The sequence below is a fragment of the Tursiops truncatus genome, chromosome 14 (genome assembly GCF_011762595.2).
Source record: "Tursiops truncatus isolate mTurTru1 chromosome 14, mTurTru1.mat.Y, whole genome shotgun sequence".
Taxonomy (NCBI): domain Eukaryota; kingdom Metazoa; phylum Chordata; class Mammalia; order Artiodactyla; family Delphinidae; genus Tursiops; species Tursiops truncatus.
The window spans coordinates 86370506-86388270 of NC_047047.1; the positions used below are offsets into that span (position 1 = coordinate 86370506).

At 54.0% G+C, this 17765-nt stretch overlaps 1 protein-coding gene across 1 annotated transcript in view; it reads right to left on the reverse strand.

Annotated features, from left to right (window-relative positions):
* COLEC11 (collectin subfamily member 11) overlaps nt 1-17765 on the reverse strand; it is a 34488-nt gene that overhangs the window by 8788 nt on the left and 7935 nt on the right. Inside the window, exons 4-5 of the mRNA XM_019943368.3 lie at nt 16300-16442; nt 9708-9779 (exon numbers count right to left, since the gene is read on the reverse strand). Coding sequence (XP_019798927.1) covers nt 9708-9779; nt 16300-16417 — 190 coding nt within the window. The 5' untranslated portion in view covers nt 16418-16442. The remainder of the gene's footprint in view (nt 1-9707; nt 9780-16299; nt 16443-17765) is intronic.

The following is a 17765-nucleotide window of genomic DNA, read 5'->3' on the forward strand; positions in this document are numbered from 1 at the left end:
GGTGACGTGAGAAGGCTGGGGCTGCAGGAGGTCGCCCGTGCAGGCCAAGGCTGGGGGTCAGGCAGCCCCAGGTCTGTGCTCTACCTTCGAGGCTGAGTCTCCCTGCGCCTCAGTTTTCTCTCTGCAGAGTGGTGTCCTGTAATAACAGCTCCTCTTGTGTGTGAGACTCCAGGCCCGCAGCGCCGTGTGCACAAGGCTTGGAGCTCGGGCCCCGCGGCCCAGCTGATTCTCCCCGTCACTCAGCTGTGCCATCTCTGTGCGTTTCTGACCTACATAATGGGGCTAATAACAGCCATACTAGAGCCATCTCACGGGGCTGAGGGAAAGGTGAGCACCGTCGGGTACGGCATCTGGCACGCGGCAGGTGGGCCTAAGTGTTGGCCACTATAACTGTCATTTGGAGGCAGAAGCTCCGAGCTGGGACGCTGCTTCCTCAGGAGCGATCCATGTCCCCCATGACCCCCCTGGATCTGCACAAGCAGAGCCTCAGGCCCCACCAGCTCAAGCACCGAAATCTGCATTTTAACACATCCCTGGGTGATTCCAGGGGCCCCAAAGCTGGAGCAGGGCTGGACCAGACCCCGCGGGCAGCCCTCTTTGGAGGCTGGTTGAGATTCCATGGTAACCCACTGCTTGCTGCTGCCAGGAGCAAACTGGAGCTAGCAATAGAGGTGCTTGCAATCTGGGGCAGTTCTGCTCGTTTCTCCAACTTTCAGAGATAAATTAGAATACTTCCAGGTACACTGTGTGCCAGGAAAGCCTGTCCACATGTACTGATGGATCTCAACCTCACAGTGTTAATTGGCACCTGGCATGGGCTGAATTGTGTGTCCTCCAAAATTCTTATGTTGAAGCCCTAACCCCCAATGTGACCATATTTGGAGATGGCCTTTCAAGAGGTGATTAAGGTTAAATGGGGTCAGAAAGGTGGGGCCTAATCCGATAGGACTGGTGTCCCTGTAAGAAGGGGAAGACACACCCAGCGAGCCACACACAGAGGAAAGGCCTCGTGAGGACACAGGGAGAAGGCAGCCATCTGCACCCCACGGAGAGAGGCCTCAGGGAAGCCAGCCCTGCAGACACCACGGTCTCTGACTTCCAGCCTCCAGGGCTGAGAGAATAAACATCTGCCGTGTTTGTTACAGCAGCTGCAGCTGACTGGTATGCTTTCCCTCTGCCCCAGAAGCGAAAGTGGAATCAGACGGGTGGCGCCACCCACCACCAGATGCCGCTAGTGCAACTGGTGTCCAGTGATCCAGGGTGCAGCCTGCAATCGGGTAGACCAGGCCCGGGTCCCGGCCCCCAACCCGCGCAGCCTGGGGTGGGTCACAGCCCTCAGAGCCTCGGCTTCCTCACCTGCAAGGTAGCATTACCCTCAGGCCACTGAGCACAGGACATCGGCCCAGGTCTCCTGGCCACATCCAGGGCCCCGAGCCCTCACCTCCGCTGTGGGGCAGTGGCCTGGTCCCCACAGACCCAGCCACAAGCCACGGCTGCACTTCCAGGGACTGGGCCTGAGGGCATGCTGCAGGCTCGTGGGAGACAAACAACCCTCCCCGGGGCCCAGAAGGTGGGAACTAGGAAACAGAGAGAGCAGAGCCGACACCCAGCCTCCCGTGGTGCCGGCTCACCTGTGAGGAGCCGCTCAGGGGCCAGGCCTCACCTGTCCCTGCTCAGCCCTGCATCCTCGGGGCCCACGGCCCAGGCCCTCGGACCAGAGGAGACCTGGTTCGCGACACCCCCTGATGACCTCACAAGAGGGCCTCTGTGCAGAAGGCTAGGCGCTGGGGGCAGCTGGGCCTGATGCGGATGGTCACCCCAGCCAGCACGACCAGCGCCCTGCCGTGCACAGCTCCCAGCCATCAGTCCCGCCCCAAGAGGGGTGTCAGAGTAACAACAGCCACCACCTGTGGGTGCCTGCTGGGCAACGCATGCACACACACACATGTACACACACACATACACACGCACATACAGACATGCACGTATATGTGCGTGCATATACACGCATTCACATACATGCACACACATTCACGTGCATGTGCGCACATATACACAATGTGCGTGCACACTCATTCACATACATGCATGTACACATGCGCACATTCACATACATATGCACATATGCACACAGATACATATGTGCACCCATACATGTGCACACATGCATTCCATATATGCGCGTGCATATACATGCACTGTGTGTGCGTATACACACATGCACACATATATACATGCACACATACACACAAACAGCATGTTCAAACATACAAACACACACCAAGCAAGCCTTTCATCCTCACAGCACTCGGGCTGAAAGCTGGAAGCAGTAGCCTACAGCAGGCCCCTGCACCGTGACCCTGCACACAAGGTCAAGGGTGTGGGCTGCCGTTCCTCATAGGAATATTCTCTCTTTGGGGTGTGTTGGAGAAGAAGAAAAAGCAAGAACCATTGAGTTCCCCGAGATGTCCACACACTCTCCACTTGAGGGCAACCCAAGGTCGTCTGCGATGCTGACTTGCCTTAACTCGCAGACACTCCTTGGAAAGCAGCAGAAAAGCAGTGCGGTTGCCAGCCTAGAGGAGACTGGATCTGAACAAGAGCCCTGCTGGCTTCATCCCGCCTCCTCTTGCCTCTCCAAATGACAAGGAGCTTTTTGCAAAAAGCAAACAAATCCCCCCACCCTGGTGGTGTGGGATGACTGGAAACGCACCAGACACACTCAGATCCGGTCCCTTTAAGTCTCCAGAGCTGGCAGTGGTGGCTCCCCAGGGAGCTGTGACTGCGGTGCCAGCCCTTCCCATCCCATCCCGCTTATGAGAAGTGTGCCAGCGCACGTTTGTCCTCAACGTGCACAAGGAACGTGGGCAGCTCGCAGCGGGCTGCTAATTCTTATTAATTTTAATGAAGATCTCACACCGTCCTTTGAAAAGGAGACAGGGCAGAAAGAGCACTTGGCATCCAGCTGCCTCTGAGATTTTCAACGGAGATAATGTGCACATTACAGCGCCCAGAAAGCCCGTCGCTGACGTAGGGTCGCCCTCCCCCATCGCAGGCCAGGTGGGTCCCCAGCTTCTGCGCCCAGGGGCCCGGCAGCCTCTTAGCTGCGTGTCTGGGGGCTAGGAGCTTTGACAGCTGGGACGACACGCTTTTAGCAGGTCCTGTGGCAAAGCCAGCTCCGTGCTGTGTGCCACAGCGCGCACTCTGACAGTGTGGGGACAGCTCTCATTTCAATGAAGGACAATGGACAGCGACAGCGGGAGGCTCTGCCGGCCCTTGGGCTTGTCTTTGTTATTCCAGAAAAGGCAGCCGTCAGCTTTCTGGCGCTTTCTCCTACAGCTGTTTTGAGTTCTCAACAGGGGGGCTGCTCAGTGTGTGACCAGAGGCCACCCCCTAACACAAGGCAAATCAGCGGAAGAGGAAGCCGCCCTGCAGCAGCCCCATGTCCACGCAGCTTGCATTTCGCAGAAGCTGACGTGAGAAGGGCGCCAGGTGGAGGGCGTCCAGATGCTCGCGATCAACCTGCAATCCCACCCCACGCAGCCCCGGGCAACCGGCAGCCCCAGCGCGGGCCAACGGACTCGCCCCATCTCAGGCCGCCCCCCAGACCAAAGCTGAAGCTGCGTTTGACCTCCAGGCCCAGCTGGTCCCCACGGTTTGGGAAGCGTCCTCAGAGCAGGGCTGTCTGCTCAGTAGGCAGCAGGGAATGGACCCAGCTCAGCATGTTCTGAAGCCTCGGCCCGCAGACTTCTCTAGAACCTGGGGCGAGCAGGTGCACGCACACCTGAGGCCCTCAGCCACAGACAGGTCACCCGCAGATTTCAAAGATATTTCAAGACATTGAATGTCAAGATATTTTACACACAATTGATTGAGAGCCTTCCAAGGGCCAGGTCCTTGATGGGACATGAACAGTCCAGTCAGGAACGAGGCGGTAAGTGAAGGAAAGGGTCCCGCGGGGGAAATGGAAATGTGCAAAAACCCAGGGAGATGGGACACCACTGAGGAATTCTGGACTACCCACAGGGAATTACTCACGCTTTTTCATAAACTAGCAAGAAAGTAAATAAGTGTTTAGTCTTCTGACAATTTCATAGAGAATGTTACTGGTAGAAATAACCATCACCAAATAAAACTGACGTTGGCTAAAACGACACAGAAGAAAATTGTCATTAACTAAACATTGATGGGAGAGTCCTGTCTATACAATTTAGAGCTGAAACCAGGTGCAAACCAGGTGCAACCAGGTGCAAATAATGACACTCTCAGAAGAGCTCAGGATGGCAGAGGTGAGAGTTGGGAAGATGTGAGGTAGGTAAAAAAATAAAACGTTAAAACTGTTCAAGGAGTACTTCCCTGGGGGCACAGTGGTTAAGAATCCGCCTGCCAGTGCAGGGGACACAGGTTCGAGCCCTGGTCCGGGAAGATCCCACGTGCCGCGGAGCAACTAAGCCCATGCACCACAGCTACTGAGCCTGCGCTCTAGAGCCCGCGAGCCACAACTACTGAGCCAGTGTGCTGCAACTATGGAAGCCCGCGTGCCTAGAGCCCATGGTCCACAACAAGAGAAGCCACCACAATGAGAAGCCTGTGCACCACAACAAAGAGTAGCCCCTGCTCGTCACAACTAGAGAAAAGTCCACGTGCAGCAGCAAAGACCCAACACAGCCAATAAATAAATAAATAAATAAAATTGATTCTTAAAAAAAAAAAAAACTGTTCAAGGAGTCCGTGAAAATTCACAGGGGAAAAGTAATTCCAGTGAAAATAATTTCTAAACAATGAAAATCAAGTGTGAATGATGTAAGTGCACTGCATAAACACAACTGAGGATTTAAGTTGGCTTAATGTAGTGCCTGGGGAAATATCAACACAGCCTCAAGTGGAAATAACCGTTTTTGAAAGGTCCCAGCTGACTCTGAAGGGGCCCTCGTGAAAGGGCCGCTGTCTGGGATGAGCGAGGCCCACCTCGGGTTCAGTGCCGGTGGGCGTGGGGCTGGAACAGCTCGGAAGTGGGAACAAGGCAGCTGCGCAAGGGCCCACGGTGCACCAGGCTTGCTGCTCCCGAGTTCCCAGCTTTCATCCTGTAATAAACAATAGGGACTGATAGCGACTACGTTATTATTTTGCCTTCACGGGTTGGAAGCGAGGGTGTGAAGCCAGCACAGCTGGTAAGCAGCACGGTTGGCGTTGAGCGGGTCTGCCCCGCCCACACCCTGCCCTTCCCGCCCCAGAGCCCTCATCCTAGGAGCCCCTTTCGGAAGCCTCTGGACAGGTACCCAGATCCAGCCCACTGCCATTCTTTGTAGAAACCAAGCTGATGCAGAAACCAGGCAAGTCTCCCCAGCGCCCTGCCCTGCAGTGGTCACTGCTCTCCGTAGGGGACAGGGCCCCCAGGTAGTAGCTGCAATCCGCTAAGAGCAGGGCACTGGTGGGAACGCCTCCACGAAAGCAGGATGCAGGAGGATGGGAAGGTGGCCGGGAGAATCCCGCATCCCGGCGGGAGAGCGGTTCCAGTGAGGAGTCTTGGGGCGTCCTGGAGCCGAGGTCGCCTCCCAGCACACCTGAGTCTCCGAGCACGGCCCACCTCGAGCTTCGCCACACTGAACCTGCGCTAGGGCTTCTGAGGTTGGCCGCAGCTCTCAGTTTCCGGGCTCCGATGAGCCCAGGTGCAGCCATGCTGACCCCGTGAGCATGGCCGTCAGTGTGTGGGAGACCGCCAGAGCTCACGAACCCTCACCTGGGCCTCCAGGTGAGCCTACATCGCCAACAGGCCAGGGCCACGGCCACAGCAACCTTTCAAAATACCTGTTAACATCAAAAGTATAGTTCATGCACGTTGCTGGGAACACCAACGATAGAGACAGGAGAAAATGTAAAGAAGAATTTAAAGAAGAGAATTTAAAGGTCCATAATCCTATAACCCAGAAATGTCTACTACTAGTATTCTTTTTTTTTTTTTTAATTTTTTTTTTTTTTTTTTTTTGCGGTACACGGGCCTCTCACTGCTGTGGCCTCTCCCGTTGTGGAGCACAGGCTCCAGATGCGCAGGCTCAGCGGCCATGGCTCACGGGCCCAGCCGCTCCACGGCACGTGGGATCTTCCCGGACCGGGGCACGAACCCGTGTCGCCTGCATCGGCAGGCGGACTCTCAACCACTGCGCCACCAGGGAAGCCCTCTACTACTAGTATTCTGATTGATTTCTTCTCCATCCTTTTTCTTCGCCTTTTTGTAAATATCTTAGTCGATCACATGTCTGTTCTTGTATCCTATTTTATTCTCTTATATTCTATCATGCCACGGCCAGTCCTCTTTTTAAAGGTCATCCAAAAATGGATATTTCCTAGATTTCTACGTAACTATCCCACTATTCAATAATCCAAATATATCCCACTTGGGTTGACTTGTTCTCTGTACTCTACAAAGTAGCAAAGACCCCAGACCAAACCTGCTCATTCTGTCAGTGGCGAAGCCAGACCCCTGGCAAGCCCGGTGATCACTGCCCCATCGCCTCCTAGCCTGGCAGGTTCCTTGTCAGGCAGGTCAATGGGACTGTAAAGGGCAGGTCCAGGCTCCCCTCTCCTGCCCTAATCACACACAGAACTCTGCTCTCGAACATACCGCTCCCAGTGGAGTTTTAAGTTACCCATGGGTAGGAGACATTCATCAAAATGATTTCATACATGAGAAATCCTTACACTAAAATTTGGCATTAAATTTAAGAAATAGATTCAAACTTATATACACAATATAATTACAACAAAGCAAGAAAAGTCACCCCGAAAAAGGAAATATACCAAAATAAGTGGTTATCTCTGGATGATTTTATTATGCCTGATTTTCCTCACCACTTTTATAGATATATATAAATTTTCTATCATGAGCACACCTTACTGTTACATGTTAGAAAAACTTGAAACAAGACAGATTCTCGATCCAGCCCAAATTCCCCTCCACACTGCCCCGCAGCTTTCTGCCTCAATTTATCCTCCAGGGTCCACATATCTGTTCTCCCCCTCTGACTCTGGGGCTCAGGTGGCCTCCCCGAGATCTCAGCATGTAACAGCACTCAACTTAGTGGTTAATGACAGGAAAACGCAGTGAATTAGGCTGTTGCCTTCCCAGCAACGTTCATCCTCATCAGAAGATTCGGACGCTATAATAACAGCATTTATAGTCTCTGCGTGCTTGTCCTGCCTTTTCAAGAGTGAGAATAAGAGAGAATGATGATGAGAGAGCTACATGTTGGTGACACTAGTGACAGAGATGAGAGAGCAGCCACGGGTCCACATTGGCATGAAATTAGGCATTGCCTTCTGCACGTGCGTTGAGCTCAAACATCGTTACTTTGAAAAAACATCAATGCAAAAACCCCGCGCTTCCACGGCAGGGGGCGTGGGTTCAATCCCTGGTCAGGGAACTAAGATTCCACATGCTGCACAGCTCGGCCAAAGGGGGAAAAAAAAAATCAATGAAATGGCGTCATGAAAATGAATTTGTGACCATCCAGAATAGAGGCATATTCACTTCCTAACTGTGAAATGTGACATTGTCCTCACAAGACAATAGAGGGGGACTTCCCTGGTGGCGCAGTGGTTAAGAATCCACCTGCCAACGCAGGGGACACGGGTTCGATCCCTGGTCTGGGAAGATCCCATATGCCATGGAGCAACTAAGCCCATGCGCCACAACTGCTGAGCTCACACGCCTAGAGCCCATGCTCCGTAACAAGAGAAGCCACTGCAATAAGAAGCCCGCACACCGCAACGAAGACCCAATGCAGCCGAAAAATAAATTAAAAAAAAAAAGAAGAACCCAAGAAGGGTTTTTAAAAAGACAGGAAAAGACAATCCTCAAAAAGGAAAAAAAAGAAAAGAAATACAAATGACTTTTAAACACCTGAAAAATAAGCTGGCTTCATTTATGATAAGAGAGGCTAAGTTAAAGCCCCACTGACGTGGCCTTCCACGGCTACCAGACTGGCAGCTTTCTGAGGCAGGGAGGGTGAAGGGGTCGGCCGTCTCATGCTTCAATAAACAGAGGGTAAATGGATTCGATCCTTTTGGAAGGCCATATCCACCAACATTTCAAATGCACGTGCATTTTGATCAACAATTACTCTGTCCGGAATTTATCGTCAGGCTGTACTCGTCCACATTAAAAATGACATTTACAAGATTACTCACTCACTGCAGCCAGGCCCTAGGGAACTGTAAATCTGCAGTGATAGGAGGCCAGTTAGATAAAGAACGGACACAATGTCTCCAGGCGAGAGCGAGCACAACCTGCGCGTCCTCCTGCAGAACGAATGATCTCCAAGAACGCGGTTAAGTGAAAATGCAGAACATTACATACATTCTGCAACTGTTTGTACAGAAGCAGGAAAGAATAGTGTTCACTCGGCCATTACAAAATATCTCTGTGAAGAGAAAGAAACCTAACAGTGGTTGTCAGTGGCGAGGGCTGCTGGTGGGGATGGGAAGGAGACTAGTGGCTGTGAATAATTTCTGTATGTTTTGAACTTTGAACCAGGAGCACAGTTCTTTTATTTTTTCATTAATTTGTTATGAGTAAAGGGAAAGTAAGAAATAAAAATCAGCACGTGGGCTTGATGGAGGGATGGTGGTGACACAAGTGCTCGGGATCTAGACTGTGACCCGGGTTTCACAGGCATCTGCAGCTGCCAAACTCACTGACGCTACGTAAATCACACCTCAAAACACGAAAAAACTGGGACTTCCCTGGTGGTCCAGTGGTTAAGATTCAGTGCTCCCAATGCAGGGGGTGCGGGTTCGATCCCTGGTCTGGGAACTAAGATCCCATATGCCTCACAGCGGGGCCAAAATAAATAAATTAATTAAACAGAAAAGAAAAAACCAACATTTAAAAAAATTTAAGAATGAAAAAACAGTGCATGGACTTAAAAACATAACAACCTTTATCTATGTTGTTACAAGAACCACCTAACTCCGATGCTACGAGGCGGGGCGGGGACGGGCTGGGTAATCCCAGCACGTGTTCCCATAGAATAGTGTGCAGGCGTTGGCAAGGCACTTCCAAACACAGCTTTCACGGATTTCACAAACTTTAAAGCAGCAAGAGGAAGTCTATCCTAATGGTGGCATTTACTGACATCACCGTGCACCATGTAGCTTCTTTTTTAGGTAGGATCTATTTTCTGTAAGCCCCAGCACAACCCCAGGAGGCAGGCTGAACGACACTATTTTTTTTCCTAATGAGGAAACAGATTCAAGGTGACTAGGGTCCGTTAGCCAAAACTGGGAGGCCACGGTGTAACCCCCCATGCCCCACCCAAATCTGTGCTCTCTCTCCTTTGCACACCTACATGACTGTTGCCATCACTGTTCACACGCCTCCATCACTGTTTGCACACCCTCATAATTGCACTTATACGTGTAACGATCACAAGTGATCCCCAATTTGCACGTGAGGCCAAGCGAGCGCCGAGTTTCCATACACGTAACCACCCGATGAGGCACACCTCCCAGAAGGCACTTTGTTTCTCGGTGCCGGGCAGGCCAGAGCCAGGGAGCACTGTTTAAAGAGCCCTCTCTGTGCCCTGCTTCAGTCCCGAGACCTACACAGGTGCCGGGTTCCTCTCGAACGCACCCCCCTTCTCCCCACCAACAGCTCTCCAGGAGCCGGTGCCCCAGCTGTGCCCTTGGGGCCCAGGGGCAGCAGGTACCTTTCTCTCCCGTGGGGCCGACTCTTCCAGGCCGTCCTGGTGCGCCTTTGTCCCCCTTCTCTCCAGCATCCCCTGTGGAAAAAGTCACATGCCTTTAGGACCTTGCTCTAAGCGCCGGGGTTCAGTGTCTGTGTGCCGCCAGCCAGGCCCCTTGGCCTCCCTCTTCCCATCCCACCCCCGGGGGGTTTCACCCCTTCCTCCCAACCTGCTCCCAGCTTTGGCTCTAGGTCTCCCTCCCCAAGTCTCTTCTCAGGATTCTGCTGCCTTGCCTCCCCACTCCCTCTGGGAATGCATCTGTCCCTCTCTCCATCCATCCCCCTGGGCTGGCCCCAGTCTGCCTTCTGGTGCACAGGGCTCCCCAGGACCCACCATGGCTGCTCTGCTGCCCCTTACCACCCGCGCTGGCCTCTCTCTTCCCTCGTCTGGCCGGTACTCTCGGGAAGAATAAACTTGGGCACACGAGTCGGCGTCCCCTTGTCCCTTCAGTGTGAGCACCCCCCAGAGGGTACACTACTGCTCAGGGGCAGGGTCCTCCCACACGGGGACACCTGTGACCAGGTGAGCACATCACTCGGTTCAGGTTCGCTGGCCAGGTGCGTCCTGCTCTCAGCCTAAGCTACACACGCCCCCAGCCTTCCTCACAGATCCTGACCATGTTTTGGCACATTTTCCTTTATTTCCTGTTTTGTTCAGAACCGAAACAGGGAAACGGGCTGTTTGTGGAGCCTCCCTGGTACCCCGCACTTAGCACGTCCCAAGTCGACCTGGTGGTTTTCCCCAGAAGTGAGTCTCTTCTGTGGACTTTCCTGCTCCTGCCGTTGAGACACCGAGTCTCCCAGGCTCCAGGCTCCAAGCCCCACGGTCATCTCTGCTTTTCTGTCTCCCTCATCGGATAAGTGCAAGCATCGCCCAGCTCTGCGAAGCCCAACCGGCCGATGCCCATGGGGGCTCCACGCTCAGCCACGTCTCTGCAGTTCTGGAGGTGACGGGACCACCAGCCCGCCCTCGTGCGGCTCAGGGCAGGAGACAGGTCGCAAACAACCGCGGAGACACCCTGTCTCAGCAGCACAGTGCACGGGGGGAGCAGAGGACGGGTGCGGATGGGGCATCAAGGCCCCTCCCGGTGCCCCCCGCCGCCCCCCACTCCAATCCACCCCAGAACCATCTTCCTAAAACACAGAGTCCGTTATGATACTTCCCTTCTCAAAGGAGATTCAAAACCACCAACAGCCAAATGTAGTTATAAATAATGTCCCATTTTTAAGCTCCTCCCCACAGGCCTGCACCTGGAGCCCAGGGGTCCGGTTACACTGCTGCCTCTGCCTAGTCGGCCGTGACCATCAACCCACCTGTGCGGGTTTCACCTGCTCACCTGACTGTCCAGGAAGCTGTTCCTCAGCCCCTCACTGGATCTCCGTTCTCCCGTGATGAGGACCCTGCTCTGTACCACAGTCACTGTCTCGTGGCCTCATCTACTTCCCTGATGTATCTGCCTCCCACGGGTGGGTGTGGGTGCTGACGTGCACCTGCCCAGCTGGGCAAACAGCAGGCCAACATTCAAGTGAACTTTCATTCTCCGTAAATTCTCTACACGCGCCTTCATTTGGTAAGACGCTCCCCTGAGATTACAGATTCCACAGTGAAATCCCCCAAACTGATAATCTGGCCTTAAGGGGAGGGGGCATCCCATTTAAACGTGGAATGCAGGGCTGGCACGTTACTGCCACCCCGGCACAGCTGTGCCGGCTCCATGAACCGCTGCTAAAGGGCGGCTGACACACTTGGCACACACGGGCCCCTGAATCTCTGGGTAGTTCTCGGTTTTTTTCTTATCTTTTAAAAAGAAAGGAAATCATTACAGTAGTAATATTTGGAGAAGAACTGATAGTCTACCAAGAAATACCGACTAACAGACTGATCTCACCATCAAGAATCAGCAGACATTGGAGGGGCACCAACATCGTGAAAAAAGAAATAACAACCCAGGAAACAGGACTCCGCGGGGCAGCCAGAACCTGACTATGAAAGACACTGAATATCCTCATAAAGATGCGAGAGAAGAGGCAGCTACGAACTAGAACGAGCGGCAATGAAAGGGGACCAACTAGGGAATCTCGTGCATGAAACACATTTTTGAAACAAGTTACTCTACAGGCAGGCGGAGTAACAGAATGGCCAATGATAAAAGCTAATTCATGAGACAAATAATGAGGATGAAGAACTTGTCTACAAGGCAACACTGAGAGAGAAGGAGATGGAAAGTTTTGTTTCGGTTTTGAAGTTATCACGTCCAGCGTTGAAGAAAAAACCCCACAGATCCCAACATGCATCATACAGGAATTCCAGAAAAGGAGAAGAGACATTCGAAGCCTTAACAGCTGTGAAGATTTAATAGCTATGACTTCCCGGCACTAAGGAAAATCACCGAAGAGCACGATGCGCGTGCCCACAGAGTGCCAGCAGGAAAGAAATGAGGGGAAAATAACTCAGATGTGTCAGAGTGACACGCAGAACATCAAGAATCAAGAGAAAATTCTATGAGCGCCACGAGGAGAAGGAATGTTTAAAGACTGCACGCACGTGAATGAGAATTAGATTGACACAGAATTGTCATTAGCAACACAGGGTACGAGAATAAAATGAAGCAGGAACTTGAACAGAAGGGCTGTAATTTAGACTGAGATCAGAAGAGGCCTCTCTGATGAAGTAGCTTTTAATGCAGACCTGCTGAACCAGGAAGATGCAGCCAGGCAGAGATTGAGGAGACAAAAGGACACTGCACAGGTGAGGTGGGACGAGCCGGGAGGGCCGGGCACAGACAGCGCTCAGACCTCACACGTACGGCCCACCGGACGCCCCCGCCAGGCTTTAAGGAGGAAAATACCGTGGTCCCATGCCTGCGTCAGGGGAGGACAGTGAGATTAATGGTTCCAGGGTCCAGGCCAGACGCGAGCATTATCAGTGCCCACGTCCCACTGCCCCCCGTGGACGGAGGGTCCACGTCGTGCCCGCCTGCGTCTCCTGGAGCAGCCGGGAGAGCCCTGGGCCGCACAGCGGCTCTGTGGATAATCGTGGAAAATTAACACCAAGCAAACCCACCAGCTTCTTCTATAGATTAAGATGAACTCCTAGCATTCACACACAGCCATTCGCTTAGTTCCATTAATTTAACCTGCCCCCGCCCTGCCCCGTGAGGCAGGGATCACGTCCACTTTATGATGAAGAGCCAGGCCAGAGACAGGCGACAAGCCAGCTCTCCAGCTCCGGGCAGCAAAACCCTAATCAGAGAACAAGCAGGCCACGTCCCCGACTGGACCCTCCTCTGGGAGAGAAAGCAGTCAGGACAGGAAAGAGGCAGGGAGACCAGAGCTGAGGAGGGAACTGGCCCAGAGCAGCATTTCAGAAGCGTGAAATCCCACGTGCATGTGTGAGTCACATCATTGGCTTTATCAACCTTCTTTCAATTAATTTGATAAAACCTGTAAGAATAACGATGCCCTTTTAAAATCTCTGAGCAGCAGGCTTGCTAAGACACACCAGTGTTTTCCTACCTACAGCCCATTTTTCCAGCCATCAAGGAAAGACTGCTCTTCCATCAGAATGAGTTGTTACTCCCTCCAGATACAGAGATAATGTGCTACGTTTAGGTCTGTAACAGCACATGACTTTCTTCTCAAGGAGAAGGCCGCCTGGAGTCCTTGAGAAGGATTCTGAAGCCCAGTGTGGATTCGCAGGAGGAAGCACCAGGACGGGCCGGAAGCAGCCGGGCGCCATGTCCCCAGAGACCTCCTGCCACCTCCAGGCTCCGTCTCCAAGGAAACGGGCACTGGCTCCACCCTCGCAGGCTAAGCCTGGCCTGGTGGGGCCTGTAACACAGACGCGGCTGATGAACGAACGGAGACCCCTCACCTGCCTCTTTCATCTTAAGGGCGGGGCCTGAATTGTGTTTATCTCCACTGACCAAGGCAGGCCCTGGCACATGTGCTGTAATCAGATCTTTCACAGACTGCCCTGGCTCTCCGGCGCATCCTGCTCTCTGTGCCCTGAGAGCAGCATAGAATGTCCGCGAGGTCGGAGCTTGGTCTGAGGAGGAGCTGGGTGGGACCAGGCGCCGGGCAGAGGGCGGCCGGCCCGCCGCTGCCCCACGCTGCACGAGACGCGGATCCGGGGAAGGAGCTCTGCCGTGATGCCAATCTTCACTTTGCAGGGGACGCACATCCACATGGGCCTGAACGTTTGCTGCTTAGAAGCCCCAGACTTGCTTTGCTGCCATAGATTTCTCTCCTCCACTCTCACCCCTGCTGCCCAAGTCAGAGCATGAAACCCCTCCTCTGTTTCGGCTCAGCACCCTCGCATCACAAAGAAGGAACTCTCACTGACCCACGCTTCTGCGTCACAACAAGACACGCACAGAGGGTAACAAGGTGAGGTGGGTGTGGTCATCAGCGTGACAGCGATCCGTCCACAAGGTACCTGCCTACTCGAGCATCACGATGCACACCTTGAATAGACAGAGCTTCCATCTGTCAGTTCCACCCCCAGCAAAGCTGGAAATTTAGAAAAGAACAAGATATCCAGTTTCTAGAGGCTTTCATAAATATACTAAGTTTCTCCACTAAAATCGCTGCTTTGGTGCTGACAGACTAGCGTGAAACCGGACGTGTGAAACGATGCTGCCACTGAAACGCTGGATCCGGAACACAGACTATGGGTAGCACGTGGTCTGCGTGTTGCCCATGGCCCCAAACATCCCACACAGCTTCAGCACCACTCGGGAGCCTGTCTGACCACCTGCCAGAAGATGAGCCTTGGAGAGCAGGGGCCCCGCAGATTCCCTGGCAGACCCCTCCGCTGGAGGACCCACACCGTGTCTGCTCGCTGCAGACACTCAGTCTGCGAACGGGGGAGGAGCAGGAGAGTGACAGCAAGTCGGCTCTCTGTGGACCATGTCTCCACCTGGCAATACAGTGGCTCATCACCGACCACAGCATGGTGTTGGGTGGTGAGAAATCATTGCTTAGAGGAGGTGAGGTGTCCCTGGAGCGGGCCACCCTCGGAGAAGGAAGCACTGCAGGGGACCCGCCGAGCACGCGGGTTGGAACGCCCTTAACATGGATGCAGCAGAAATGGTCACCGACGCAGATGTCAAAAAGCATCTGTCTCAGAGTACCCTCAAGATGTGCTTGAAAACCCAGAGACATCTGAATATTGATAGTGTCCCAGTTTTATATTTAAATGGCGAATGTGGCTATACAGTAGAATATCTGGACCGAGCTTTCCCAGACACCCACAACTCCGTGCTCAGAGAGAAGCACTGCTGCTAGCATGCCAGTATATCTCCGTCTAGATTTTTTCCTATTTCTGTGTATTTGTATATTTTTAATGGGGTTAGGAAGAGACTGTTTAAAGTCACTGACTCTGGGACTTCCCTGGCAGTCCAGTGGTTAAGACTCCACACTCCCAATGCAGGGGGCCCGGGTTCAATCCCTGGTCAGGGAACTAAGATCCCACAAGCTGCAGTGCAGCCAAAAAAGTAACAATAATAATAAATAAATAAATAAAAATGACTGACTCTTTCCATAACAATAAACATACGCTTAAACCGTTCTTCAGGGCCTCCTCCCGGTGCGTGTTCCCCAGGTTATGGGAGATTCGCTCGAGTCAGGAGCTGTGTGCTTCAGAGGCCCCGAGCAATTTTAGAGCAGAGAACAAACGGCCGTGTAACTTCATTACTAAGAGCACACGCAGCCCTATAGGGGCAGGAGGGGCAGAGTGGAATCTGGGGATGCGGGACCCTGCCCGCTGCTCCTAGGAGCACAAGGCCCAAGGGGCATGCTCGCCCCACGTGGTGGAGGTGCCCTGTCCCCGTCTTGAAATTCTTTCTAACTTTTGAACAAAAGATCCCACATTTTCATCTGCATTGGGCCCCTCGAATTACGGAGCTGGTCCTGCTTGGGAGCCACAAGGTTTGGGATCTCCTGCCCGTGCGTGGTAGAACCCGGTGACTTTTTGAGTGAAGGTCCTCCCCCTGTGCTGGTGCCCACCCATCCCTGGTCTGCAGAGGCAGCTCCCCCTGGAGGTGAATTACAGACAAAGCGCAGGAGAAGTTTTCTTGATTTTTCGAAGAAGGAATAAAGAGCTCTCAGGAACCGTAACAGGAGCCCAGGCTTCAGAGCTACGCAACCCACTTAGCCAAACTGCTAAGTTTCCCTGAGCCTGGACCGGCCTCATCTGCACAATGAGAGCATTTCACCCTGAGAGGCGCTGCAGGTGACGTGTGCAGTGCCTGGAACACACCTCGGACGCCTTACAGGGTCCCTGAAGAGAGGACCGAGCTGCAGACGAACGTCTGGTTTCAGAATTACAGGATCCCTCGCCTGAAGACAGTGTGGACGCCACGTACAGTCTGACCCTGGACTTTACAGAAGGGGGGACCAGGGCCATCGACGGGGCAGATTTTCCCACGGCCGGGCCCCGAGCCGGCCCGGGGACGCGGGATGAGCTCTGCATCCGCCGCTCGCACGCAGCTCCCGCCTGCACTCCGGCCGCTGCCCGGGAGGCCCTGACCTCTGGGAGGCCCGGCGGAAGTTACCTTTGAGGCCGGGGACGAGAATCTGCACGGAGCAGGTGTCGTCCACCGTCTGCTGAGCGCCCCCAGCCCGGAGCACCGACAGGAAGGCCAGGCCAATGAGAGCCAGAGCCTGCTTCATGGTGAGCCTCGCAGCACGTTGACTCCTGAAGGGAGGGAGAAGCAGTAAACAGTGACGGGAATTCCGGGAACCGGGACAGCAAGTGACAGTGTGCAGGCGCACCGGCCACCACACTCGCCCCGCTCGGGGGCTGCGGTGGCAGCTGCCCTGGAGCGGCTGTCAGTGCTTTGGTGCCTCTTTCTCTCCCTGTCGCTCTGTCTGTCTCCCCCTCTGTCACTCTGTCTCTCTCACTCGGGTGCCGACTGAAACCTCCACCGAGACATCCCCTTCGCCCAGCAGTGACAACAGTCACCACTCCGGATGCGTTACTCCAGATTCTTCTTCTGATTCCTTATAACTGATACCTGATACACACAGAGGCATGTTTACCGTTACGTGAAAACTCGGACGCTCAGCCATAAAACAAACATTGGTGAGCAACCGCTTCACACGTCCGGGCCCCTGACCCGAGTCCCTGGTGCCCATCCCGCCCCCGGCCTCCCCTCGGAGGAGCCGCTCTCCTCACCTGAGCCCACCTTCTCCTGCTGTTTCCAAAACAGCCTCAGTGCATGCATTCTTAGACAACGCCGCGTCTAGTGTGCCAGGTTCTGAGTTTTATGAGATCCTGGGTCACGCTGTGTGTCGTCTTACCTACTTGACTCAACATCGTGCTCCAGGATTCATCAACGTTACGCTGCCGCACGCTCCTGTAGCTTACTATGTCCTCACGTCAGTGAGGAAGCCCCCGTCACCAAAGGGAGTGGGACAGGGACAGAGGTTGGAAGGACACAGCTGCCCCCCCGTCCCTGTGCTGGTCTCCTCGCCATGGGCCAGTGAGGAAGCACGCAGACTTTGAGGTCTGCTCCCCGGGACCTTGGTGTCTGGATGCCACCGTGCTGGGAGACAGCTGTGCATCCGGCTGCACCTGGACCAGCGCCCTGGCTAGACTGCATCTCCTGTCAGCTTGTTCCCTCACCTTACAGCGAGGCAAGCGTCCTGGGGTCACCCTGAGGAAGAACAGGCAGCGGTGCACGCAGCTCAGCACCAGGCCGGCCCCACTGGACAGCAGCTTTTGACATCCTGGCCACCACACCCTGGGAAGGAGTCCCACAGCCGGCCCTGGCTTCCAGACAAATGAAGGGCTGGAAGCAGAGCTGCTGAGTGAGAGCGTTCTGTGCCCCCCGTGAAGAGCCTGTGCGTTAGCCAGATCTTCCACGAAGGGGACAGAGGTGACAGTCATCCGTGCCGTCCTGCAGTGAGGCCCCGGCTCCCCACATGTGGTCACAGATCTCAGCCTGTAGGGACAAGGCAGGGGGAGGACTGCTCACCAGATCGGGGACAACATGGTGCTCATGTAACCCTGCCCATG